The 26,310-nt window shown below is 49.3% G+C and overlaps 2 protein-coding genes across 2 annotated transcripts; both read left to right on the top strand.

The window, feature by feature from the left end:
- Nucleotides 1-236: 236 nt before the first annotated feature.
- LOC136940945 (trinucleotide repeat-containing gene 6B protein-like) lies at nucleotides 237-14,804 on the top strand. The gene is made up of 21 exons (XM_067233288.1): nucleotides 237-516; nucleotides 1,775-1,877; nucleotides 1,967-1,988; nucleotides 2,151-2,510; nucleotides 2,845-5,907; nucleotides 6,209-6,370; nucleotides 6,575-6,756; nucleotides 6,927-6,989; nucleotides 7,085-7,240; nucleotides 7,555-7,692; nucleotides 7,942-8,103; nucleotides 8,418-8,543; nucleotides 8,750-8,951; nucleotides 9,515-9,676; nucleotides 9,904-10,068; nucleotides 10,432-10,575; nucleotides 10,769-10,861; nucleotides 11,218-11,442; nucleotides 11,605-11,675; nucleotides 12,436-12,575; nucleotides 12,801-14,804. Exons 2-21 carry the CDS (start codon nucleotides 1,806-1,808, stop codon nucleotides 13,354-13,356), a joined length of 6,264 nt encoding a protein of 2,087 aa, XP_067089389.1. The 5' UTR covers nucleotides 237-516; nucleotides 1,775-1,805; the 3' UTR covers nucleotides 13,357-14,804.
- Nucleotides 14,805-15,466: 662 nt separating this feature from the next.
- LOC136940959 (casein kinase I) lies at nucleotides 15,467-26,179 on the top strand. Its single transcript, XM_067233303.1, has 11 exons — nucleotides 15,467-15,658; nucleotides 18,471-18,561; nucleotides 18,826-18,936; nucleotides 19,170-19,318; nucleotides 19,900-20,128; nucleotides 21,771-21,941; nucleotides 22,200-22,348; nucleotides 22,501-22,696; nucleotides 23,400-23,539; nucleotides 23,877-23,942; nucleotides 24,061-26,179. Exons 2-10 carry the CDS (start codon nucleotides 18,486-18,488, stop codon nucleotides 23,907-23,909), a joined length of 1,254 nt encoding a protein of 417 aa, XP_067089404.1. The 5' UTR covers nucleotides 15,467-15,658; nucleotides 18,471-18,485; the 3' UTR covers nucleotides 23,910-23,942; nucleotides 24,061-26,179.
- The last annotated feature ends 131 nt before the right edge of the window (nucleotides 26,180-26,310 follow it).

The following is a 26,310-nucleotide window of genomic DNA, read 5'->3' as shown; positions in this document are numbered from 1 at the left end:
TCATTTTCATGAAATGGTTTCAATACAATAGTGTTTTACTATCTAACAGCTCCTTTACATACAACTTGTGATGTTTTTAACCGTGATCAAAGTTGAAAGTACAAAATGTATTAATTACGTCATGGTTTGGTGTGGTAGCGCCCCCTTCTGCAGAGAGATCAGATCGCATCTCCCTTCCTCCTCCCCCCTCTGATCAACAACACAGGCGCTTGCACAGAGAAGCAAAATGGCCGATAGTAAACTAACCGATCTCACATCGCTCGACAGTCATCAAGAGGTTATGCATGTTTTGTTTAAAGCTTAAAGACTACATAAAAACTAGAGGATATTTACATGTCCAGCTCTTTTCTATAATTAACATTTTACCTTTTGGTGAATTTCCTTTATTCTTCTATTTAGCCTTGAACGCCTCGAAGAACTAGCTCGCTCGCTAGCTTAGCAAGCCAGTCAGCTACAGTACCTTAGGTCTGCAAGAATTTTGCACAGAAGCACTTTATGTAGTTTGTGATTCCTGAGGTGAGTAGCTAGCCTGATACATTCTTGTTTTGCATGTTGTATTCCGTGATGTTCATAATAACAAGTTATAAAAATGATGTACTGTAGACGAAGTCTTACTCTGTCTGTTTATGGAGAGCACTTGAACATTGTGAACGCTGGATAGCCACCGCTCTACCTTGCTAGCAAGCTACTCAGCAAACGTCACTGAAGAAGTTAATCGTCGCCTTTGGCCTTGTCAGCTCGCTAGCGAACCCTTGCACCGCAGCCCACTAGGTTACCTGACTAGAGCTTGCACAAGACTGGTCTGTCGCGATTAGGGGACCTTGCATGGAGAAACGAGTAGGGGCTTGACTGCAGCCGAACTCGCTGCTGGGAACAGGCCTCGCTTTCAGAACAATCTTCCATCGCAATGCAGACGATTTGCTAGCTAGCTAGCTAAAAGGAATGCAGCATCAATACACAGAAAGCCTAACTATCCATTAGCCGTTTTGGGAAAAGGTTGGTGTGACATTAGTGTTAAAATGGGTCAAATTGGACTTGCTGAACCTAGGTAACTTAAATAGCACAGAGTTTGACAAGCCGAGTAGCTTGTTTTTACACTATCGGATTAATGTCAGCTCGCTAGCTCTAGCTAGTTCTTTACAGCTTGCTAGCTAATTTTGAGCGGCTTAGCTGAACCGTGCCGTGCTTAAATTGTATTTGCAGCTTACTTCCCGGCTAGTTTGTAGGCCCCGGTCAGAGTTGCAAAGTGGTTATTGTTCCCTGTTAGCGTTAGATAGTGCTTATTTTACCGTGAAACCGACCTCCCATGTCAGTGTTTCTTGTAATGGCAGACACACTTGCGCCACCCTCGCTTGCTATACTCTACAACTGTACTAGGTCTCATCTTCTCTGCCAATTTATTTATCTCATACACGAATGTACCAACAGCTGCCATTTTAAAATCAATTTCACATAATCTTGTATGTACTTGTATCTGGAATAGCCTGTAGGTTACATCTACAATCATTTGCTTTCCAATGAATAATGCAATGAGGTGGTGGCAATGGTTACCGTAGACTTCTGGCAAGCAAGTTGACTTGGTTAACATTACAGCCCTGCTTTGCTTGTAACATTAACTAATTGTGGAGAGTGTTAATGACAGTGAACCCAGACAGTCAAAATAGCTGGTTATGTCAAGGAAATGTCAAAATATCGCAGAGGGGTAATTTTATACACTTGAGATAATGTAGGCGATTGGAAAGGATGATCCCTGACAATTCTGACCATCTTCCAGACAGGAGGATCAGGAAAGGGAACAGCAGTTCATGGAAGACAAGAAAAAGAAGAAAGAGGATAAAAAGAAAAGGGAAGCCTCCCAGAAGGTACTGTCTGCCTCTGTACGTTAAAGGCATCGGAGACTTTAATGGTTTATTTTAACGTTTAACCATTTTGCATCGATTGCTCATAGTGTCCTCTCTAATTACAGGTGACTGAACAGAAAATCAAAGGTAAGCTCTTTGCCCTTTCCTGGCTATACAATCTGGGTGAATGTAGCTGACATTTCTAAACAAAGCACAGTGCATTCTTTCCAAACCGCACCACAAAGCTGACACAACGCCGCACTGATTGTTCTCGGTTGTGTTTTTGTCCCACTATTTCCACCGCTCCAGTGCCAGAATCAAGCAAGCCCCCCTCCACCCAGACGCCAGCCACCCCAGGCTCAGTGTCCCCTAGCCCTGGCCCTGCTCCTCCCTCGTCCCCCTGCCCAGCAGCCGGGGTCGCGGTCCCTCCGGCCGGGAACAATGCAAAGCGGGCTGCTGTGGCCAACGGACAGCCCCCCTCCTCTGGAACTCAACCCCCCCAGCAGCAGCGCTACATGCCCCGGGAGGTGCCCCCGCGATTTCGCTGCCAGCAGGACCAGAAAGTGCTACTGAAGAGGGGCCAGCCCCCGCTGTCCTCCATGCTGCTGGGAGGAGGCAGTGGGAGGGGAGCCACCCCCCCGCTGCATGGAGATGCAGCCGGAGCCACAGGTGAGTGATGGTCAAATCCAACAGGTGGTCGTGGTTCAGCTTTTTATGATAGCGTTTTTGCATGATCATGCTTCGGATAGAGGTCAGTTCGAGGTAGATAGGAACGCAGGGGGGAGGGGAATACGTGCAGCAAAAGGCCCGGGGACGGATTCGAACCCAAGGCCAATGTGGTGCGCTTCACCCGCGCGTTCACCTTTTTTAAAATTCAGGTTACTGGTAGTGTTTGATTGTATTCTTGTCTGACCACATATCCTCAAGTCCACTGTATTAGGATTCGACATCTTACGTTTCTTTTAAAAACGCTTTTGTTTTCTCTCGGTTCTGTTTCGACCAGATCCCAACCTGGCTTCATCCTCATCGTCACCCCCTCACTCGTCATCATCCTCATCTTCAGTTGCTGCTTCTTCTCCTACTACTACTACTACTTCAACTTATGCAAATTCCACATGGGGGGCGGGCTCTGGCAGCCAGCCCCCTTCTCAGGGCTGGGAGAAGGTGATTGTGGACGGGTCTGACCTGGAGGAGTGGCCTAGCATCGTGGCCGGGGCCAGAGTGAGCCCCGAGGGAGGGGAGGGAGCGGAGCTGGACGGCCCGAACAGCAGCAGTGCCTCGTGGAGTGAGAGAAGCGTCCAACAGCCGAAAGGAGGAGGAGGAGTATCTGGAACGGGATCCGGGAGCTCCGAGAGTCCCTCTCCGCCTCGCTCCTCTCCTCCGTCCGCCTCGTCTTCGCTCAATGAATGTGTGCCGTCCGGCGCCGCGTGGGGCGCCTCCCCGGCCCAGGCAGCCGGGGCCGGGGGGGTTGTTGAGGGTGGGCCGGCAGCAGCAACAGCTCTCTACAATTCCAAAGTCTCCCCTCTCCCTGGCTCTCAGGAGGGCCCCGGGGGGGTCAGCAGCGGTGGGGGCTTCGGTACCAACTTCCACCCCAACGCCAACCCCTCCGCCTGGCCCGCCCTGGTGCAGGATGGGACCCCGGCGGGGGTCGTCGGAGGTGCGACCGAGGGAGGGTCGCCGTCATCCTCATCCTCAATCACACCTTCATCTTTCTCTGCCAGCACCGCTCAACCTCTCCCCTCTGTGAATCCATCCGGCCACCGTCAGCAGCACCTGCTCCAGGACAGGCCTACCTCGGACGCGGAGCAGCACTGGGGAGGGGGACTGGGGCCGGAGATGGGAGTAGGTGGACCGGGACCAAAAACTGGAGGTGCAGATGGTATAATGGACTGTGGGGCAGGAGGAGGAGGAGGAGGAGGAGGAGGGAGTGGGAATCTCTCTGGCTCATCATCTTCTTCCTCTTCAACTTCCTCATCGTGGAGAGCGATGCCTCCGCCCTCCTCCTCCGACCTCAACACAGGTGCCTCTAAGACTGACGGGTGGGGAGGAGGAGGGGGAGGTGCTCAGGGGCAGGAGGGGAGTGTGTGGGGCTTCAGCAGCCATGGCGACAAGGCAGGGTCGGCGGGAGACAAAGGGTGGGGAAGAGGCAACGAGGGTAGCTCAAATACCCCAGCGGTATCTCAGGGAGCTTGGGACAGAGGCCCAGAGGGGGAGTATGGGTCGGCAGGTGTCGGAGGAGGTTCCGGTAACTTAGCAACGGGAAGTAGCGGAGGAGGTCGAGGCGGGAGCAGCAGCAACAGCAGCAGCAGCGGAGCTAGCGGTGGAGGAGGAGGAGTAGGAGGAGGAGGCGGGGTTTCCCAGGACTCTGCATCTCCGACGTTTGCGACTATGACAAGAGCTTGGGACAATCAGAAGCCAGTGGAAGCTGGGGAGGGAGGGGTAGAGGAGTGGGGAGGCCATGGAGGAGGAGGAGGGGTGGGGGGAGGCTCCAGGGCGGGGAGCGGTGACCCGAACAATCAGCAGGAGCACTCCAGCCACCGCCACCGCTCTCAACCGGGCCCCAACGCTGAAGTGGCCTTACAGAGCATGCTCAGTCGCACCGACCTGGACCCCAGGGTGTTGTCCAACACCGGGTGGGGGCAGACCCAGATCCGTCAGAATGTGGCCTGGGACCTGGAAGCGCGATCAGGAGGAGGAGGTGGAGGGGGAGGAGGGGGGAGAAGTGATGGAAGCAGTTCATCCTCGTCTACTTCCTCGTCATCCACAATGAACACCGGTCGTGGGCCGACTTACCCCCCGAACACAGGTTCAAAGACTACTGATCCATCTGCTGGGGCCCACATGGCCCACACAAACCAGGGTCCAGGCCCTGGTCCAGCCAGGGATGGCTGGGAGGGTGGAGGCGGTGCTCCGCAGCCAGGCCGTGCACCACCGCCTGGGGCCAACAGCATGCGGAAACCTGGATCCCTCGGAGAAGAACCAGAAGGCAAGAGTGCTGGAGGCTGGGGTGACGTTGGGCCGTCTGAGGGGCCAGGAAAAGGCTGGGGGAGCGAGGATCAAGAGTGGGCTGGTGACCGTAGAGGAGGTGGAGGTGGAGGAGGTGCAAGGGGTAACTGGAGAGAGTTTGGAGAACAGGGTAGTGGAGGAGGAGGTGGTGGAGGAAGTGGCTGGGGAGGAAATCAGGAGGAGAAAGGGACAGTGGGTTGGAAGGAGATGGGAAGAGGGGAAGGTGGAGGTTGGGGACAGAGAGGAGGAGGTGGGGGAGGAGGAGCAGGAGGAGGAGGAGACTGGGGGCAGAGAGATGCCAAGCCAGTAAGTGGTGGAGGATGGTCGGATGGGAGGGGCCGAGGTGGAAGCAACTCCGACGACAGTTCCTGGGGTAACATGGATGAGGGAGGCCCACAGAGAGGTTGGGGAGGTGGAGGAGACCGAGGTGGAGGAGACCGAGGTGGAGGAGACCGAGGTGGAGGAGACCGAGGGGGAGGAGACCGAGGGGGAGGAGACCGAGGGGGAGGAGACCGAGGGGGAGGAGACCGAGGGGGAGGAGACATGGGTGGAAAAGGCCACCAGGACTGGGGGGGCGGGAAGCCGCACACAGCACAGATACCAAACAGCCAAGCGGCATCACTTAAAGCCCCAAATCAACAGCAGCACCAATCACAGACCCAACAGCCACCACCAGGGTCCATGCAGGGGGGCTGGGGCCGCTCCGGAGGACCCCAACCCCAGAGCCAGAACCAAAGCCCGGGCTGGATCGCCGGCCCCATCCCCCAGATCCCTGGAGAAGCCCTGGAGCCCAGCGGCTGGGAGGAGCCCTCCCCTCAGTCCATCAGCCGCAAGATGGAGATTGACGACGGGACGTCTGCGTGGGGCGACCCCACTCGCTACAACAACAAGAATGTCAACCTGTGGGACAAGAACAGTGCCTCCCCTGGCCAGACGCAGCCACTGCAAGGCCAGGCCCAGCAGGCTCCGCCCCCTCAGCAGCAGCAGCAGCCGCCGCCCAGGAGACAGCAGGGGATCCCACCCAACAGGGACGCCAACCCCGCCACCGCTCCCGGCATGGGTGAGGAACACAGTCTGACTCCATACTGTCATTTGTCCGCAGGTATCATCCTAATAAATCAATAATAATACATATTTTAGGAGGGTTTTCATATTATTGATGTATTTCATGGGATTGTGTGTGTATTGGACAGGACTATGTATGCGTATGGGACTATTGAAAAGTTATTTTAACTCCCAATTCTGTCTCTTTTTCTCTCCTCTCCTTTTCTCTCTTTTTCATTTTCTCTTTTTTTTCTCTGTCTCTCTCTCTTTCAATCTCCCTCTCTCTCTCTCTGTCTGTCTCTCACCGTCTCCACCAGGCCCAGGTATGTGGGGAGGGAGCAGCAACATGGCAGGACAATCTGTAGACAACGGCACGGCTGCCTGGGGCCAGTCCACCGAGCCCGCGGGCTGGGGCGACCCTGAGGACCCCAGCAAGGCCGGCGGCTGGAGGAACCCCTCGCCCAACCCCGTCAAGTCTGGTACGGCTCCTCCACAAGCTCACTCCCTTTGTGAACTGGCTACTCTTATACTTGCGTACCATTCGTGGAGTTTTTCTTCCTCCGATTCAGTTTGATGACTCATTCATAGACAGATTTCCCGGAGAGGGACAGCTGAACAGAATGAATGTTTGTAGTGATGGATATGTCACGCTTAGCGTCTGATTCAAACCGTCTGTCCCCCAGTCTCCAAGTCGGTGGGGGAGGGCTGGGGCAAGGGGGAAGGCTCCGTGTCCGCCACCCGGAACCCCAGCTGGGAGGACGAGGACGACGGGGTCTGGAACAGCGCGGGCCCGCAGGGCAGTAACTCCTCCTACAACTCAGTCGGCTGGAACCAAGGCCACGGGGGCAAGAGAGGCAACATCAAGGTAGGTTGAGAGAACGGGCCTTTGATCACGCAAGTCAATCTGTCGTGTTTTTCGGGAATGTCTTTTGTATTTGATTTTTTTGGCATTGGTTTCAAAGGGGTTTGGCATTTTTATTAGTTCAAAGTTGAGTTTTTTAAAAGCATTTAAAAATATTTGTTTGCACTCTAAAGGGTGGAGGAGGAGAGAACTGGATGAATCCTATGAACCGCCAGTTCTCCAACATGGGCCTTCTGGTAAGTCCACATAATTAGATATACGTACTCATCAGAGTATTTCAGAAAGCCAATCCAATTGCCGGAGACAAATGCGTCTGTTATCCGTTTGATAGGGCGACGACCCGAGTGTGGACAAGAAGCTGGACGGCGATCGGAGGGGGATGAGCGACTACAACGGAGAGATGCGGCGAGGAGGGAGAGGGGGAGCAGGGGGCTACCGTATGACCAGTTCCAAAGAGCCTGGAGACATGGGGCCTTACGGTGACAAGGTACGGGAAAGAGGAAAGCACACAGGGATTAAACACAAAACTGCAGCATAAACTAGAGTTTTCCAGACCATGGAGCCTGAAAAATCATGTGAGGCCTCCCTTCTGTGAGGCGCATCGTGTTGCCTTCTGGCATGAAATGCGCTATATAAATAAAGTTTGATTTGATTTTGATTTATAAACGAGGTGCTGAGTTGAACCTCCAATGTAGTACGAATGTGTGTGGTAGATGTCTGCATCACCGCCTGTGCCACTTAACCCCCCCCCCCTCCCTAACCTGTCCCTGTGTGCCCCGTCCCCTCCCCGGCACCCTGCAGATGGCGGGTCACGGTGCGTACGGAGGCGGCAGCGGAGGGATGCCCCCGCCCCGGGGGATACCCCAGCCTGGCATGCACCCCATCAACCCCTCCCAGGGGCTCCGTGCCCAAGTGCCTCATCAGTTCCTGTCCCCTCAGGTGGGGGCCTCCTGCTGGTCACCCTGCACGTGTGGGGTCTCACGCACGTACAGCCATTCGTCCCTTGATATTCATTGTGCCTGATTCATTTACCGCAGTATTCATCTTGGAATAGGCCTGTGTGTCGGGTGATTTAGCACGTGTTGTTTAGCTCTGTACATCCTGACCCCTGAGAGAGCCGCATGGTGTTCATGGGCTCCTGGTCAAGGTCGTTGAGAGTGTTCTCAGTGTGTGCCTGTGTGCGTGCAGGTGCCAGGCCCCATGCTGAAGCAGATGCCGTCTCCGGGCAGCGGCGTGGGGGGGGTGGGAGGTGTGGGGGGCGTGGGGGCAGGGGTGTTCCCCCCTCAGCTGTCCCCCCAGCAGATAGCAGTGCTCAGTAACATCTACCCCCACGTTCAACAGTTCCACCTGGTGAGTAGATTTTCTTTGAACCACGGTTGGTGCTTTTCAGTCTGTTCACTTGCACTACTGTTCCCATTTTTGTGTCGACACACAGCTAACCTATGACACCATTCCCAATATAGCTACAGCTTGTCTACAGTTGACTTGAGTTACTTAGTCATTCATTTAAGACTTCTATTAAATACGTTTTAAATACACGTGTACTAAAGTGTCTTATATTATCCACTCCACTGTGAGGATTCCTTGCTGATCTCCATCTCTCCTCCACCTGCTCCCTCCCCCCGCGCCTCCTCCCCCTGCGCCTCCTCCCCCTCCTCCCTCAGGCTTGTCAGCTCCTGCTACAGCAACAACAACAACAGCAGCAGCAACAGCAGCAGCAGCAGCTCCTGCAGAACCAGAGGAAGTTCCCCCAGCCCCAGCCTCTCCGTCAGCAGGCAGACCCCCAGCAGGTAGCTCGGCCCTCATCCTGACCGCCGCTTGGAACCCAGAGAACCTTCCGGAATTACACCGTGCTCCTGAAATCCTCCAAACATGTTTCCCCTTCTCAGCTCCCATTCGTCTACTCCTCAACATATAAACCAGAGCCGAAGTGACATTTTTTCATGTCCATATTCTCCGTTTCCGATGTTGACGTCTTTGTGTTAACCCCCCCCAGCTGGCCAGGATCATGGCCATCCTGCAGCAGCAGAGACAGCAGCAGGGCGGCGTGGGAGGAGCGGGAGTCGGGAGCTCCAAACTGTCCCCGTCTCATCTGGGGGGGTCTCAGTCCAAGCAGCCCATGGGAGACTCCCTGCCGCACCCCGGCGTGGGGGGCCCCTTGTCAGACCTTCATGCCAAATCACAGGGGATGTACTCCGGTGAGTTGAATGGTCGGTCGGGTGGGGGGGGGGGGGGGGGGGGGGCGTTAAGTGGGCCGATGTGGCGGGTGGTATTGTGTTAACACGATTGGAGAGATAAGCACTTCAAAAGAAGTCATCTTTCTGTGTGGACGAAGTGTCACTGTAGCTCCCTGTATACTTCCCCTCTCTGTTTTTCCCTGGGTGTTTTTCTGTCGGTATCATGGTGGCTTACATCCATCAGTCACTCTTTGTTTACGCTCCTCTTCTCAGTATAAGGTCAGACCAGGCCATCAGCGAATCATATCCGTCTAATTTGTCAAAACAGCGGGTAGTGTGTCGGCGTTGCTCTGACGACGGTCCAGCATTTTAATCTCCCACAGCCTCCTTTCCTGGGAGTGGGATGTCAGTGGGATTACACAGACGGCAATCATTGCTGCCGTCGTGGTCTAAGACTATCACATTCCCATCAGGGTTTGCAACCCGAGCTCTCTCCCTGCGGTTTGCCGTCTTTAAATGGTTGTCTCATCTAATTCTTCCCTTCCCCTCTCCCCCCCCCCCCCCCTCTCCCCCCCCCCCCTCAGGTCTGGCCCCCGGGGGCGGCTTGTCAGGCCTGGAGCTGGGCTCCATGATGGGGGGGGTGGGGGGCATGAAGGACGGAGGGGGGCAGCAGTCCCGCTTCAAGTGGATGATGGAGGGCCACTCCCCTGCCCCCTCTCCTCCAGACATAGCCCATCACAAGAACGGTGAGGCTCTCCCCTGGTCTCCTGTGTAGATACAACACTGCTACAACATTCTGAAATCATGCAACAACATGGTTTCATGCTTCGGGGCGTCATCCTTTCCAGTCATCAACATAATCTGTAGTCATGCCACACCAAATATTGAACTGATGGGTAACTCGGGTCCACTGTAACTTTTCCGACTTCTGAGTTTCTCCTGTGGTCCCCCCCCCCCCCCCCCTCCCCCCCAGGTCCTCTGCCCAACCCCATCAAAGCCCGGGGTGGTTCCCCGTACTCCCAGTATGAGCTGCTGGGGGGCGAGGGCCTGGGGATGCCCCCCCAGTGCCCCTCAGACTGGCAGCGGACCCCAGGGAGCAAGATGAGCACCAAGACTGGCACCTCCAGTTGGCCTCCAGGTACAGTACAGACATGGATTAAGTTGACTTGGGTTTGCTATGCCTTTGGACATACAGGCTCCTGAATCGAACTTGCTTGAGTGGAGGTTTAGATTTAACTGAACGCCTTCGGTAATTGTTGTGCCACAAAACTGCGCGAAACCATGCATGAATCGAGGCGGAGATCATCCAAGGCAACGCCCTCATGATATCGGTCCATCAGGTTCTGACTCGAGCCCCGACATGCGGCTCATGCAAATAGCCTCATGGACTCGGGATCAAGTTCAGGACATGTATCCATGACAGTCCGAGGCTCCTGCCAATACAGAGGATCCCCTCCCATCTCCAAGCTCCTCACATGTCCTTGTGCTTGTCTTGACACAGAGTTCCAGCCAGGCGTGCCCTGGAAGGGGATCCCGAGCGCCGACCCGGAGTCTGACCCCTACATGACCCCCGGCAGTGTGCTGGGCTCCCCCGGACCGCCCAGCCTCAACGACTCAGACCACCAGTTACTGCGAGACAACACAGGTCAGACGACACACCGGCCTCGGGTCGTAGCTACCTCACAGCAATATGACCTGGTTTCAAACTGCTGTGTTTAAACGTATGGAGAAGAATCCTAGGGTTGGAGTAGTGCACGGTTGTGTTGCGGTTATAGAGGGGAGCTTCTTCCTCTCTCGGGAGCTCACTTCCTGTCTCGGGCTTGTTCTCGCTCCTCCAGGGCCGAACCCTTCCCTCAACACCTCGCTGCCTTTACCAGGTGCCTGGCCCTACAGTGCCTCAGACAGCCCCCTCGGCAACGCACATAGCACAGGTAAGCACCTGCACATGCTTGTGCTTACTCCCAATTCTGTCTATTTTTTTCTCTCTCTCTCTCTCTCTCTCTCTCTCTCTCTCTCTCTCTCTCTCTCTCTCTCTCTCTCTCTCTCTCTCCTCTCTCCTCTCTCTCTCCCCCCCCCCTCTCTCTCTCCCTCCAAGCTTCAGCCTGTATCTCCGTCTCTCTTCCCATGTCTCTGTCTGAGCAGGTGTACGGTATCACCAGCGCTGCAGTTTCTCCTATATATAGATAGTGCAGCATGTCTGAACAGAAGTCATCCTTTCCTTAGTTCCCTTCCTGGGGTCTGTCTTGTAAGCTGCACCTCTCTGGCTCTCTCGCCCTCGTTTCCAAAGCAGCAAAGTACTCCGACTACAAGCCCAGCTGGCCCCCTGAGCCCATTGGACACAACAAGCTGTGGAAGACCAATCGCAACAGCTCCCAGCTGCCACGCCCCCCTCCGGGCCTCACCAGTCAGAAGCAGGCCTCGCCCTCCCCATGGGGCAGTGGAGGCCCGCGATTGGCCAGCAGCTGGGGCGGAGGCAGGGGCAGTCAGGACTCTCAGTCCAGATTTGGGCCAGGTACGGGCTTAGGTATTCTTAACCATTACATCCCTGACACAGTCGTTGACTTTGCATATGTGCAGAGGTTGGTCTAGTCTTAGAAGAAACGCGTTGTCACTCTCTGCATGTTCTTACTTCCTGGTCCTGCTAACTGTACTCTTCTTTCCCTCCCTCCTATAGGCTCGGCGTGGAGTGATGGCACGGCCTCCAGGGGCAGCTGCTGGCTGCTGCTTAGCAACCTGACCCCTCAGGTACATATGGGGGGGGGGGGGGAAGCGACTAAAATAACAGGAGAAGGGAGGAAGGGAAATTAAAATGAGAGAGAAAAGGAATGGGACAGCCTGTAGAAAAATACCAACACGCTCATGACTGGATGACTTGCAGAAACAGAGCAGAAGGTTGATGGTGGAGGATGTGTGTGTGCGCGCGTGCAAGAGAGCAATTTCACAATTTGATGTTCTCCAACCAGCCCCTGAAGCGGAATTTATAACCGCTGTAAAACAAAATTGCCACCAGGGCTGGTGGGAGCGGGCATGAACGCGGAGCCATTAAGTCGTCATCGTCGTTCATCAGCATTCTCCTTCAGTGTATCTTATGCAAATGTGTCGGTATCATGCGTGACCCAGGCCTAATTGGATTGTGAAGTTGGATGATCCATTTAATCAATTAGGGATTGCATGAATGGCTATGGCATGAAAGCACTGCTCTGGGAGAAACATGGGATGGAAAATGTTTAATTATATAGCCAACCCCCTTTTTCTTTATAGTTTCACTCTTGGCCGCTACTCAGTGTGTGTATATACACCCACACACACACACACACACACACGCATTTCCCCTTTGATACCTTGGAACAGGACCATCCATCACCAGATGCACACACATTTCATGCACTCTTCACACCTCAGTGGCCGTATGTGGATGTATGAATGCCACTGGATATTCTGCCCCCACCTTTTAGACACCCACAGACCACCTACTTCGTCATGTTAACCTTTCCCTTCCCTCCAGATTGATGGCTCTACCTTGAGGACTATCTGCATGCAGCATGGCCCCCTGCTGACCTTTCACCTCGGCCTGACCCAGGGCAGCGCTCTGATTCGCTACAGCACCAGACAGGAAGCAGCCAAGGCCCAGGGTGCACTGCACATGTAGGTGGTCCGTCTGCATGCACACTACCACAACGCCGTTCAAAAGGGCACTGTTCATACGGGCTTCCATCCCTGAGAACTCTCAACACTCACTTGAGTATGGATGGGAATGAAATGTATTGTGGTGGCACCGGAATCGCCATCGATCGATGTCATTTGAGTGACTTGTCAGTTTCGTCTTACTTTGACTGGACTAATTGGAGTACCTCTCGTTGTCTCCCCTAGGTGCGTCCTGGGCAACACCACAATCCTGGCGGAGTTTGTGAGCGAGGAGGACGTGGCTCGCTATTTTGCACATTCCCAGGCGGGAGGGGCAGAGGGGGCCGGCCCGGGGGTCACGGTAGGGTCGGGTCAGGGGTCATCGGGGCCGGGCGCGGCCGTGGCCAGCAGCGGAGGCAGCTCCCCGGGGAGTGAGCGAGGCGGAGGAACGACTACGGGTGGAAACGGAGGAGGAGGCGGAGGAGGAGTTCTAGGTAGTGTGGGCTCATCCAGCTCCGGCTGGCAAAGTCTGGATGGTACGATCAGCTCCCCGGAGGTGCCGGCGGCCCAAGGACCTGGTCTGGGCGTCTTCGCCCAGTGGAGCACCAACGGGGCTGGGGACGGGGGAGGGGGGCTGGGGGGAGGGGAGTCGAGCAGGGCAGGGCTCTGGGGTGGGGTGACGCCTGGGTACTCCGGCAGCAGTCTGTGGGGCACGCCCCAAATGGAGGACAGGCACCAAATGGGCAGCCCCGCCGCCCTGTTGCCTGGCGACCTTCTGGGTGGAGGGGCTGACTCCATCTGACACGCGCCCTTTATATAAGTATATGTTTAAGACACACTGACGCAACTTACACTGGGAATCACACACATCCAAGCACATACATATGTATACAAAGACACACATTCAGTACTCATTACATATGTACGTTTATACATACACACAACGTACAAGCAGAAATGTGAGACATGCTTACACACATTCTCATGGCCAGACTTAAGCTACTATATATACAAATGCAGGGACTGTTAGATGTGTATAAGGCCTTTTTCCACAGATGAAGATTTCAACTGCTAGACTTGAACCTGAAAAAATAAAAACACACAAAAAAAAAACACGTAAAGTCAGTCAGTCCGAGAGACTGGCTGGTTGTCGTTGTGCTTAGTAGGGGGACTTGAGACAGATTTACATACACATGCACACACCAAATACAGAGGAGCCTTCAGACAGACGGTCACTGTAGAACAGCATTACCTGTCTGCCGTCACGCAGGATCCACTGTGTGGCGCGGACTCAACAGGCAGTTCCCATTCACGTCCCTTAAATAGGAGACTGAATCCAAACACATGCAAACAACACTGCTCTGATTGACAACTGAACTGTATCTTACCGTGTATGTCCAGTTTGTTTTTCTGTTGTTTGTTTGTATGGTTGTTTTCATTTAATTTTTTTTCCGAACAGTGGATATACTGAAAAATGTCTTCTTTTTTTTTTCAAGATGCTGACCTCCTACTGTTGTTCTCTCAGCTCTCTTTCTCACTTCTTTCTCTCTCAATCACGTTTGTTACTGTTACTATGATAATTGTTGAATTCTTCTGGCAGTATGGGGCTGTGATGTGTTCTCCATGCGTGCGGGACACATACTAAGGAAGTCCACAGTACGCGAACAACGTTTCTATGAGTGAGAATGAGACCAAGTGAATAAAGCGTCGCTGCGTGTGTGAGTATGTGAGGATGGTGTACGTGAGCATGTTACTGCCTGTCTTGTTAAGAGTGAGCAAGGCTGCTTAAGAAGGTCTATACAAAAACAATGTTTTGAGTGCATTCGGTATACTGCTGACTGTATGTTCCAAGAAATATTGGCACTAATGCTTTGATTGTTTTTTTTGTTTTGTTTTTTCCTCATTTTAAGTTGTGCGTTTTTTAGCAGAAATTGTCTTTTTTATCGTCCGACCTGCAATAATAAAAAGAACATTTTAATGACAAAGAGCTGAAGGCATACGCATTGAGTAAAAGGACATGCCAAATCTTATCAAACTGTGTGGAGTGGGGGCGGGTGGGGAGGGACAGGGTTGTTTACAAATGCAGATAAAGAGTTACCGTACGTTTTTATGTTTTGTTGTTGTGTTTTAAATTAAGACAGGCTTTAACACTCCTGTTCAGTGTTTTCGTTTTGAGATTTTACAAAGGAAAAAATTTATTTAAACAAAAAGAGAACAAGATTAATAATAAAGATGAAAGTATTGGCTTCAGATTTGCCTTGTGTTGTAATTTAAAGATGGCTCGGTACCTTACACACTTGAAATTCCTGCATGTTCACTGACACACTGGCAACATTGTGTACACACACACACGCACTAATAAAAGCCTGTCCATCTGTCACTCATAACCTTGACCCCATTTGTAAACCCCAGTGTTATGACATACTTGACTCTGAATGCTATAGTTACTATGTTTTTACTGTAATACTGCTTTTAGTACAATTGTAAGGAATAGTTGTATTCATAGGTTTTCAACATGCTCCAGGGTCTGAAGAGTAAATAAATCAAGGGGTATAGTTGCATGGGTTTTACACAACTTTTAGGTTGGGAAGTCGAGTCATATCATCTGAAATTGATGGTAATCGTTACATGTTTTCATATTGTATTTTTATTTACCAAGGAGTGCGTCGTTTTTAATAGCCTATGTGGCTGATATGAGAAGAATTGGGGATGTTCTCACAAAATTAATGGATTTTATAATTGTTATTTATAACTCATGCCTTTTTTTTTTTTTTTGATAAGATTATGTGTACAGATCAGTGGTTCTGTATTTCTTTAAGACCATCCGGGTGCTTCTGACATCCTGTGAATTACATCATTGAGGTTGTCAATGGTGCGTTGGGTAGCGAGCAACGAGAGGGGGAGACAGAATCTGGTAGAGACGGGCATTTGTATTGAAGCTTCTCAGGGACTATCAACAGGGAGTATATCCGCGCAAGAGAAAAGAATTGGTATGAGAGCCGACAGAATCCGCTCCCATCCTTCGTTACCTAGGCTCCAGTGTGACTGACAACCAACGGATCAGCACCACCGCCGAACCAGCTATCGGATAAACCTAGTATCGGGTGAGTGGTAGACCGGGGAACCGAGGAAACCAAGGGGGAAAGAGAGCCTGATTCTGCCGAACCCGAGGCTCGTATCAGTTCGTCGGAGAGGGGGAGGGGGCCAAAAGAGAAGGCTTTCGACTCCAGTTAACATAGGGTATCCCAGTGCAAGGGTGCGGTTTAGAGAATAAAATTTAAGCAATGGTCTTAATGGATTATTCGTTAGCATAATAGCATTAGTCTTAAATATATTGTGAATGTTTCTACGCTGGTGAATCAGAAAGCTATTTCCAGGATACTATTGTGGAACTACAACCTACCTACTACAGTAGTCTACTGACAGCTGGTATTATTTACAATGTAGCAGCAACCTTGTCCACAATTTGTTTTAAGTGTTTTAAGTGTTCTTGCAACGTAACAAGTTCTCTTTTTTTAGTTTAGTAGGCAATGATGAATCGATCGGTGATCTTGCAGAATGTATTGGTAGTAACTAGTTGCCAGTGACAGCTTTGTAGACTATATAGTAACGTACTAACCAGAGCCAAAACCAGTGTTTGAAAAAACACTGAACATATTACAAATTGTGTACATTGCGTGGGTGTGCATGAATTTATGGGGTGCATTGGCTAACTAGGCATTGCAATAAAGCATTTTAGCAATCGTAAGCTACATGTAGTGTCGACATTGAGAATAGGAAGTCTGTCTTCAAGTAATTGTGAAATACTCCTAGCTTTGGCTGTATGGCAGAATTTGTCTCCAGAAAAACAGTGATTCTATGTAGGTTACAGACTCAGAGCTGGATGCACTTGACTGTGCGAGCTACCTAGTTCTTCACTTGGGAATAGTAGTAGTACTGTTGGTCATGATGCTGGTAGTGGATAGTAGTGTATTGCATTTACTCCATGTACTTTCATACACCAAACTTTTTGGAGCATTTTAGCTCCACTGCAATGTGATCAGTTGACTAATCAGTAATGTATTACAGTGCAGGCCATGTATTTACACAGCAGCGCTCTGCTACTTGCATTCTTACCTGGGCACTCTGACAGAGACTGTATCCCATAGCTGCCTGCCTTTTCCTCATGGAGACATGCCCGGAGCCTTTTCCTCATGGAGACATGCCCGGAGCGGAACAGTGTGTGAAATAAAACGATGTGTCACTATCCCACACCAAGTAATTAATCAATGGTGCTTAGTGTATAGCTGTTGATTAATGTAGGGCTCTAACGCAGTTCCCTGCACGTGAGACCCTCTGCTGTAATGAAGCCTAACCCCTTTGTTAACCCTAATCCATCTGCTGCTTCACATCTGTGTAGAGGCCTAACTGTCTGACAGCTAGTCAGCTGTTGCTTCCAAAAACAGTAGAATCCAACCCAGAATGTGGTTTGTAGTCAGTTCACTTTGTTGGGCAGAGCTACATTAAACAGTAGAGTACAGTCTTTCCAAGATGCCATGGTGCAAAATGTAGTTCACTTCCTGCTGGGACTTAAAACATGCTGTGCTTTTAGTTGGTTGGTAAAATATATAAATTGGTCTGAACTGTGGCTGTAAGCTGAAGTCGTGCCGGTAGTCATGCCAAATTGTGTATTCGTTTCATAAAATATTGTACATTTAGATTTCACTGTATCTATGTTATCTATCCATGCCTATAGGTTGTTTCAGCTTTGAAGCTGAGGTTTTTTGAGAAGCACAGTTTTTCATCCTGTGTCATAGTCACAAGACACTTGGATGTCAGACCATGGCAGGAGGTTATGGTCACATGAATTAGGCCTCTATTCACAATTCAAAGAGCCACAACAGAGCTTGGATATTATTTTGGTTTGTGTAGTATTACGGAAACATGAAGACTGATGATAAGAATGCAGGTTGGAGAAGTAGTTTTGGAGGTATGACAAGAGAAACGGTCATCACAACCGGTTTTGCCATATTTGTACGAGCATATTGACATGCTTTACTTAGGTTTCCCAAATCGGTGAGGTAGTATCTCCTCTATAAATGATGCCTGTTCTCATCATCCCCAGCCGCCGGGGTGCTCTCTGAAGTTCACCCATCACGGCGGTGTACTTCGTAGGCTCTGACACACATACAGCTAGCCGAGCCCCCGCTCCCGCGGAGTAGAGCGCTGCTTTGCCTTTGCAGCGGCTGCAGAACGTGGCGTGGTTGAAAGAGCGCTAAATAAATGATGATCCTTCTCTAGTGTGTCACGTGCAGTTTGGCTCAGTAGACCCACTCCTGCCCCTCGTGTCTGCCTGTCCCGTACTACCCAGCAGCCTCCAGGCCAGGCTAAAGCGCTGGCCTGTCTCTCTCTCTCTCTCTCTCTCTCTCTCTCTCTCTCTCTCTCTCTCTCTCTCTCTCTCTCTCTCTCTCTCTCTCTCTCTCTCTCTCTCTCTCTCTCTCTCTCTCTCTCTCTCGGTTCTCTATCTCTCTCTGTTCTCCTCCTAACTGTCTGTTATGCTCTCTCTTCTCCATCTTCTTTTTTTACTCTTTCTGTATTTAGTTGGTTCTATTCTCTGCTTCTGCTCCCCCCTCCCCTCCCCTCCCAGTGCAGAAGCTCTACAAATCTAATCGTGTAGTGCTGGAATCCCAGACAGCTGTCTGCTAATCAACCCGCTCACGCAACAAAACACATGCACTCTGACTGGACTCATTCTGTTGTTTTTATTTCATGTTTGTCATGAGAAATTCAGTGAAATGAAGTGGATTTTTAAAATGCTGGGTCACCATTGACTCAGAGGTGATCTTTGCACTTGCATAGTGTATGTTAACAGAGATACTTGGTGTTAATTCAAGTTGCTTTGTATCAAATGCTTGAATGTGTTTTTTTTGTCAACAGCGAACTCTGAAGGCCATGGAGCTGAGAGTGGGAAACAAGTACCGACTCGGAAGGAAAATAGGGAGTGGGTCCTTTGGAGACATCTACCTGGGTATGTGGCTGTCCCTTCTATCCCCCTTGTAGTTATTAGGCATTCCTCCTTCAGCATCTCCTACCCACCATTTTGTTCTGCACTAAACCATCTTGTACCTTACACGTCGACTGGACAACACATTGTATATCACCTCAGCGATTTACCCATGCCCTCCTTTCCTAAAGTCTTTCCTTTGTATCTGTTGGTAGAAGGTGATTGGCTTTTTGGATTTGCATTGTTTATGGGTTTAACACCTGTGTGTGTGTGTGTGTGTTTCCTCAGGTGCCAACATTGCCACGGGTGAAGAGGTGGCCATCAAGCTGGAATGCGTAAAGACCAAACATCCCCAGCTCCACATCGAGAGCAAGTTCTACAAGATGATGCAGGGAGGAGGTGAATGAAGCGAGGGGGCAGGGGGGGGGGGCTCTCAATAAGGATGCCGAAGAACAAACCATTTGACAAATTCTAGAAGGCCATTACATGTATTAAAGGGAATGTCTGGCTGGTACCTGGGACCTTGTTATTAGACATCATAAATCAGTCTCAAAACTGTATATAAATTGGTAAAGCTACTTTGGTCACACATCTTACTTAACCCGTGTGCGTCTTCGTGTGTATGTGACCAGTGGGGATACCATCGATAAAGTGGTGTGGAGCAGAAGGGGACTACAACGTGATGGTGATGGAGCTGCTGGGGCCCAGTCTGGAGGACCTCTTCAACTTCTGCTCCCGCAAGTTCAGCCTGAAGACCGTCCTGCTGCTGGCTGACCAGATGGTAGGGATATACCTGTGGGGAGACATTTGGTCTCATTTGTAACAGGCACTCACAACTACAGACTTATGTGCAGCCCTCACATGTATTTTGGCCAACACGTATTTTTATTGGAACAGGGCTTGCCCTGCAGGATTTTCAACTGTAGACCTTTTGATGTGGTTGTTCTTCCGACTTGTTTTTAACCTTGAAGTTTGATTGTGGGATGTCCTTTACCCTTGCTTTTTAGCTTGTCTATTGTACTTTGTCCTAGCTGCTGTGTTCTCCTGGATCCTTTATGGCCCTTAGTCTGTTGCACACTCTCTCTTTCTCTCTCTTTCTGAGTACACAGTGCAGCATACTTGGTACTGTGGGGTCTCCGGTTACATTTAGTCATTTAGCAGACGCTCTTATCCAGAGCGACTTACAGTAAGTACAGGGACATTCCCCCGAGGCAAGTAGGGTGAAGTGCCTTGCCCAAGGACACAACGTCATTTTTCAAGGCCGGGAATCGAACCGGTAACCTTCAGATTACAAGTCCGACTCCCTAACCGCTCAGCCACCTGACTCTCGGTTAAATCTCTCTTCATTGTCCCCTCTTCCAGATCAGCAGGATCGAGTACATCCACTCCAAGAACTTCATCCACCGTGACGTGAAGCCGGACAACTTCCTGATGGGGCTGGGCAAGAAGGGCAACCTGGTCTACATCATCGACTTTGGCCTGGCCAAGAAGTACCGCGACGCCCGCACACACCAGCACATCCCCTACCGGGAGAACAAGAACCTGACTGGCACTGCCCGCTACGCCTCCATCAACACACACCTGGGCATCGGTAAGGCATGATACACACACACACACACAATCATCCATGGTAGACTAAAGATGCCCTACATTATGAGCAGACGTTTGACCTGTTAGAACTGTGACTTTCCAGATTCTCCAACATACCAATCTGTTAAAGATCTAGGGCCTCATGTATAAAGGATTGCGCAGCTTTCATACCAGAAGATGGCGTACGGCCAAAATTCGAAAAGTACCTACGCACAGAAATATTCACATGTATAAAACCGGTCGTACGCCAGGCCCTGCACACCTTTCCTTTATAAATAACAATCAACGTGAGATTGACCGCACGTGAACGAGCCACTGACCCTGCCTTGCCTCCTCCCATAAATGAATATGCAGATGAACTATAAATGCGCTCCTGATGTAATTTCTTCGTCTGAATTACCGTATTTCTTTGAATAAACGCCACCCTCGAATAAACGCTGCACCAAAAAATGGGGAAAATGTGTCCTGTTTGGCAGCCTGTCATCAGGTATTAGCGACAAAAGAAAGTCGGCGGAGTGGAAAACTGTCACTATTTGTGCCCTTTCTTGTTTTTAACCTGTAGCACTTTGAGATTTAGATAAATGTAAAGTGCATTACAAATAAAATCATTATTATTATTATTATTATAGGGCCATAAATGCCGTGGGTTCAGAGAACCGGACCATGGCAGAAATGAAGAACAAATGGTCCGATGTAAAACTTTAAATGAAGAAGGCTATATAGAATTTCCCGTTTTGGGTTTTGGCATTTTGATGTGATCATCCACATTAATGATCAAACTTTTATTACCGTAGGTAGCCCAAATATGTTTTTTGAATAACTAACGTTATGCCTACGTATGACAGAAACTGTAGTGGAAACTTTATTTTGTAATGTTTGGTGAGTTTCCGCACTTTTCAGTTAGAATTCGCCATGTTACAGAGCCAGACAAGACTTTGCGGACGGTCCGCACATTCTCACGTCTGCTCAAACGTTTCCGTGACGGCCCGCACATTCTCACGTCAAGTAAATCTTTATACATCACACTGTGTGCGTGAAAACCAGCGTACGCAAGCTTTTTGTGCGTACGCAACGTTTATACATGAGGCCCCTAGGCTTGATTGAAGATCAGATAGGATTTGATCAGGATCACCAAGGATCCTCTGTGCTGCTAGATGTTCTGTCCTCAATTCTGCTCTCACACAATGATCGATCGCCCATTCATGATCCAGATTCACCTCCTCTACTCTGGCAGTGATCCACCTGCATCAGTGTGAACATGTGATTCTCACACACAAACACACACACAAGCTGTCACACAATTATCTCTCTTATGCCCCGCCGCCAGCAGGTGGGGACACGCTGCACCTGCTTTAGGTTAGCTAGATGCTAAATCTTCTCAGCACCCATCGCCAGAAGTAACATTTGTGCCTGAATATTTAAGTGTGAGGTGGAGGCTTGGGTCTCTATGGCTGGTCTTGGTGCTCAGCTGCCGTACTGCCTCCATGTTGTGTAACAGATTGGGGGCATTGGTTACACCTTCATAACCTTCTCTTCTTTATCTCTCTCGTGTCTCTGCTGCTCCTCCTCCCTTTCCTCTCCTGCTCTTGTTTCTGCCTGTGCTCCTCTTCCCCTTCCTCCCTCCCTCCTCTCCCCCTCCACAGAGCAGTCGAGGCGTGACGACCTGGAGTCTCTGGGCTACGTCCTCATGTACTTCAACCTGGGCTCTCTGCCCTGGCAGGGCCTCAAGGCCGCCACCAAGAGGCAGAAGTATGAACGCATCAGCGAGAAGAAGATGTCCACCCCCATCGAGGTGCTCTGCAAAGGCTACCCTTGTAAGTGATGGCTAGCCAGGCGGAATGGATGGATTTGTTTTATGAAGGATCTTAGAAGCACAACCAGTGAGGTTGCTTTAGGTTTGCTGCTGGCTGGAATGTTGACAGGATATGCATGCAGGCTCTGTTGAGGAACGCTAAGTGAAAACTGCTGAAAGTCACTCAACACTTTTGGACTGTTATTTAGCACAGCTGTTGCTCGTCTAACAGATGTCGGTCATGTTGTTGACTCCGCTTCTAATGTCCCTGCTCCAACAGCCGAGTTCTCCACGTACCTCAACTTCTGCCGCTCGCTGCGCTTCGATGACAAGCCCGACTACTCGTACCTGCGGCAGCTCTTCAGAAACCTGTTCCACAGGCAGGGCTTCTCCTACGACTACGTCTTCGACTGGAACATGCTCAAGTTTGTGAGTCAACACTGGAAACGTTTCTTCGTTAAAATTGACGTATTGACTTAGAGATTGAACACAACTTGTAGTGATATCACATATTGTACTCAACCTCTGTCTTTCATCTAACCAGAACCATAACTGTTGTGTAACATGCTACCTTCTTGTAGGGCGCCAGCCGGACAGCAGAGGACGGCGAGCGGGAAAGGAGGACGGGAGAGGAGAGAGACGAACGTATCGGAGGGGCTCCGCGAGGGTCCGCAGCACGGGGCCTCCCGCCGGGACCCAACCCCCCAGCAGCCAACAGAGTCAGGAACGGCCCTGAGCAGACCATCTCCAACCCCGCCTCGCGTGTACAGCAGTCTGGTAGGTTGGTTGTTGGAAGTAGGGCTCATATACAGCTCTGGAAACAATTGAGACCACTGCACCTTTTTCTTTCATAAAAAAAAACAAGTAACAAATGTAGTAGGTTGACTTTTGAGCATCCTCAGGTGCTATAAGTCAAATTTTACAGAAGGGTAAAACTTCTACGCTTTTGTTCCTCACTCAAACTTGTCCTTGTCAACTTTTTTTTTCTCATGAAAGTAAAAGGTGCAGTGATCTCTTAATTATTTCCAGAGCTGTATGGTCAAAACTAATAATAAGGCTATGCATTTCCTAGTATGGCATTGTAATGATAGTAAATATGGTAAACACTGTTGGGGCGTCTTGGGAAATACATGGTCTACTCTAGGTGGTGTGAAATACATGGAATGGACTAAGGGCGTGCAATACATGGAAACCTAGTGGACGTGTAGTATACTCATTAATTAATTAAAAAAAAATATTATTACAAATGTTGGTATAGTTATTGACATGTACCTTAAATGTCTACTTGGACTGGCATGATAGTCATGATGGCTGCTATATAGATAATCTTGAGATTATTGATGTGTTACTTTTATGTGTGTCTATATGTTCTGTGCTGTGCTACAAATTGCCTCTCTGAGGACGTCTAAGTTACAGACGGTAGTTTTGTGTATTTTAAGGCCGTTGTAGCCTGTTCTAATTTGCTGCTGTTTTTGTTTAGGGAACACTTCACCGCGGGCCATCTCTCGTGCCGAGCGGGAGAGGAAAGTGAGCATGAGGCTCCACAGAGGGGCTCCAGCCAACGTGTCCTCCTCTGACCTCACAGCCCGCCACGACCAGTCTCGAATCTCCACGTCGCAGGTACGCACGCGCTTCATTGATGCTTTATCAGTGCTCCTGATCTACATGCCTGGTTGATGCATCTGTTTGTATGTCATTAAGAGTGTTTAATATATTCATTCTTCCTCAGCTAGATAAATGTATTGTGAGTTCTCTAGTGCTTGCCGGTATATTTAATGTTCTAGAAGGTTTTATGGTGTCAGCTGCTTGACTTATTTGGAACATTGTGTGTTTTCTGTCAATGCAGCCCCCACTCTGTCGCCCTCTAATGCTCTTCTGAGTCACTTATCCTTTCATTTTTTTTCTTTTTCTGTCCCTCTCTCTTTCGGCCTCCCTTTACCTCTGTATCTCCTTTCAGGTTAGCGTGCCGTTTGAGCACCTGGGGAAGTGAATCTTCAAGCTCCACATGCACATGAACTGACAGGTGAGGCCTTGTCACGTGTTCACACGCACTTACTCACACAAGCTTTTGAAAATGACTCGTTATTTGATAAGTTTACTTTCAGCAAACAAGAGTTTCATTGTGTTATTCTGTGTTGCAGGGCTTCAAGAGATACCCTTCACTCCAGAGATTTAGGTTTCCTTTTTTGTGCTTATTTTTATTAAAAAAATGTTGCCAATGGGACAGAGAATGGATGTTTCAGGTATGGACAGTGAATCTCAAAACTTTGAGAGGAGACTCAAGACAGTTTGTGTCAGACTATGAGAATAAGTCCCCTCCATTCTCACTTTGGAAGCAAACCCCAAGGCTCTTGTCTACCACCACAGTATAAGAGAATGAAAGCACCCACCCTCCTCCACCTTTTGTCCATCCTCCACGTTGTTGTGTTGTGTGGCCTGAACAGCCCTGTAACCCCCCCCACCCCCTCTCATGCTGGTGACGTAGCCCTGGAAACAACAAGCATGCTTCAAATCAGGATAAATTAATCCCGGGCAAGCGGAGATTTAGCCGTTTCTGTTTACACTTCAAAGACCAAACCAAACACACAAATATACCCATGTACATGTTTTAATTGATGCATTTGTAGAATAGTAAGATACTGTACTCATAGTCATTATTGGTTCCTGATGAGTTCCAGGTTCATGTACAAGTCTTTTTGTTCTTTTTAATTTGTGTGGAAAAGTACAGCTAAAAGAAGAAGGATGGAGAGGTGCTGGTGGGGGAGACTGAGTGGTATAGGGAGTGGTGAAAAGAAAGGATGAGCAAGTGTTTTGTTTTAGCTGTAAAGCTGTGATGGAGAGTAGAACTAGTTGGGCTATCAGCTTAATATTTGTCTTACTGACTTGTTAATCATTAAGCCCAGTGTTAAGGCTATGTGAACCCCATGTGGAAATATTGACCACAGACTGATGCTAGACTCCCAGTATTTAATCACTCCTTTTCATCCACTTCATGCTGACATGCATTATTTCGTCCTCCATTTTTGCTCACTTTGACATCCCTTAGTTTTAGTTGTTCAAGTGATGTTTAGTAGACTGATGAAGGCAAAGTGACCTGGGTTTGTTAAGACATTGTCTGAGGGGACTTGGGAGGGAAAAGAACCTCAATAATTTCTTAAATGTGTTGATCAGAGACTGCGACAAACCATCCTGTCAGTGATGGGGGCTATGATTCTTATGATTGTTCTTAATGTCCACAATTGTTCCTTTTTTCCCCTCAATTTTGATTATTACTTGTATTAACTGAGGTCTAGTAGAAATGGGTGGGTTCTCTTATGGCTGGATTAAGGGGTGGGGCAGGAAGTAAATAACTTCTTTTTTTTTTTTTTTTTTTTTTTTTACTTAACTGTAAATATTTGTTTTTCTATTTCTGTGTATAGACAAAATGTGGTTGGTTGTTTCAAGGTGTAATGTAGAAAAATGCGTTAATCAGGATCTGGGTTAATTTTTGAACTAATTAAAAGTACTAAATTGGGAGTTGTTTTAGCCATTAAAGTTCCAGTACACTGCCAGCTGGGTCCTAGAACTGGGCCACTGCCATCATTGTTGTGTGTTGTATGTGGTTTGTTAGTTTACAGGGTGTGTAGAAATTATGCAAGGACCTTAAAAAATGCTTTCCCTGGTGAAACACCTGGACTGTCATTTTGTGAGATAATTTCTTGTGTATTTTCGTGTGTATTTGTTTTCTCACTTTCTAACAATTTTACAGATTTTTGGTTGGCAGAGTAGTAGTTTTTCCAATCATACTTTCTTTTTCAAGCTTGGATGACACTTTGTTCATGGGGCCTGCCTTCAAGGCTAAAGCAACATTTTATAGAATTGCCGACTTTCTTAATAAAAAAACAAAACGAAAAAAAACAATTAAGGGGTGAATGGCTGTGTTTATGCAGTGATCTATGTAGCAAAACACGAAGGATGCTAAAAGTCAACCCACTGCTCCATTTTGATGTCACTGATTTTAACTGATAAATGAATGCAGTTTTAATAATACACATTCTGGTATTCTGGAGTGTTGGCAATGCTCAGCTAGGCTAGGTCCAAAGCCCATTTGTGACCCAGCGGCAGTATGCGGAGGAATGGGGGGCGGGTGAAAGCTGGTCCAGGTTGTGGGAACTTCAGTTTATGTATTGTGTACTGATATCTTGTACAGTTCTTTAACACACTTTAACTTTATTTACAACAGTATTTGTGTATATTTTATGAAGTAATAAAAAATCGCTCCTCACACATAATTGGTATTGTATTCATTTAGTGTGCGTACCAACCCTTAAAAATAAATTAAACTAATTCGTTTGCAGAATGAACAACGAGGTGAGAAGCTCATGGTTAGACAAGGATCATTTGAGCAGTTT

Source organism: Osmerus mordax, chromosome 3, assembly GCF_038355195.1.
Source record: "Osmerus mordax isolate fOsmMor3 chromosome 3, fOsmMor3.pri, whole genome shotgun sequence".
NCBI lineage: Eukaryota > Metazoa > Chordata > Actinopteri > Osmeriformes > Osmeridae > Osmerus > Osmerus mordax.
The sequence above is the reverse complement of the archived record's forward strand: the minus strand, read 5'-3'. Positions and strand labels throughout refer to the sequence as shown.

Excerpts from the sequence above, each read along its gene's own strand:
- LOC136940945 (XM_067233288.1), top strand. The coding sequence starts at position 1,806 with ATGGAAGACAAGAAAAAGAAGAAAGAGGATAAAAAGAAAAGGGAAGCC. Across the intron at positions 2,511-2,844 it reads AGATGCAGCCGGAGCCACAG|ATCCCAACCTGGCTTCATCC; the intron begins GTGAGTGATGGT and ends TGTTTCGACCAG. Across the intron at positions 8,544-8,749 it reads AGCAGGCAGACCCCCAGCAG|CTGGCCAGGATCATGGCCAT; the intron begins GTAGCTCGGCCC and ends AACCCCCCCCAG.
- LOC136940959 (XM_067233303.1), top strand. The coding sequence starts at position 18,486 with ATGGAGCTGAGAGTGGGAAACAAGTACCGACTCGGAAGGAAAATAGGG. Across the intron at positions 20,129-21,770 it reads CAACACACACCTGGGCATCG|AGCAGTCGAGGCGTGACGAC; the intron begins GTAAGGCATGAT and ends CCCCCTCCACAG. Across the intron at positions 21,942-22,199 it reads GCTCTGCAAAGGCTACCCTT|CCGAGTTCTCCACGTACCTC; the intron begins GTAAGTGATGGC and ends CTGCTCCAACAG.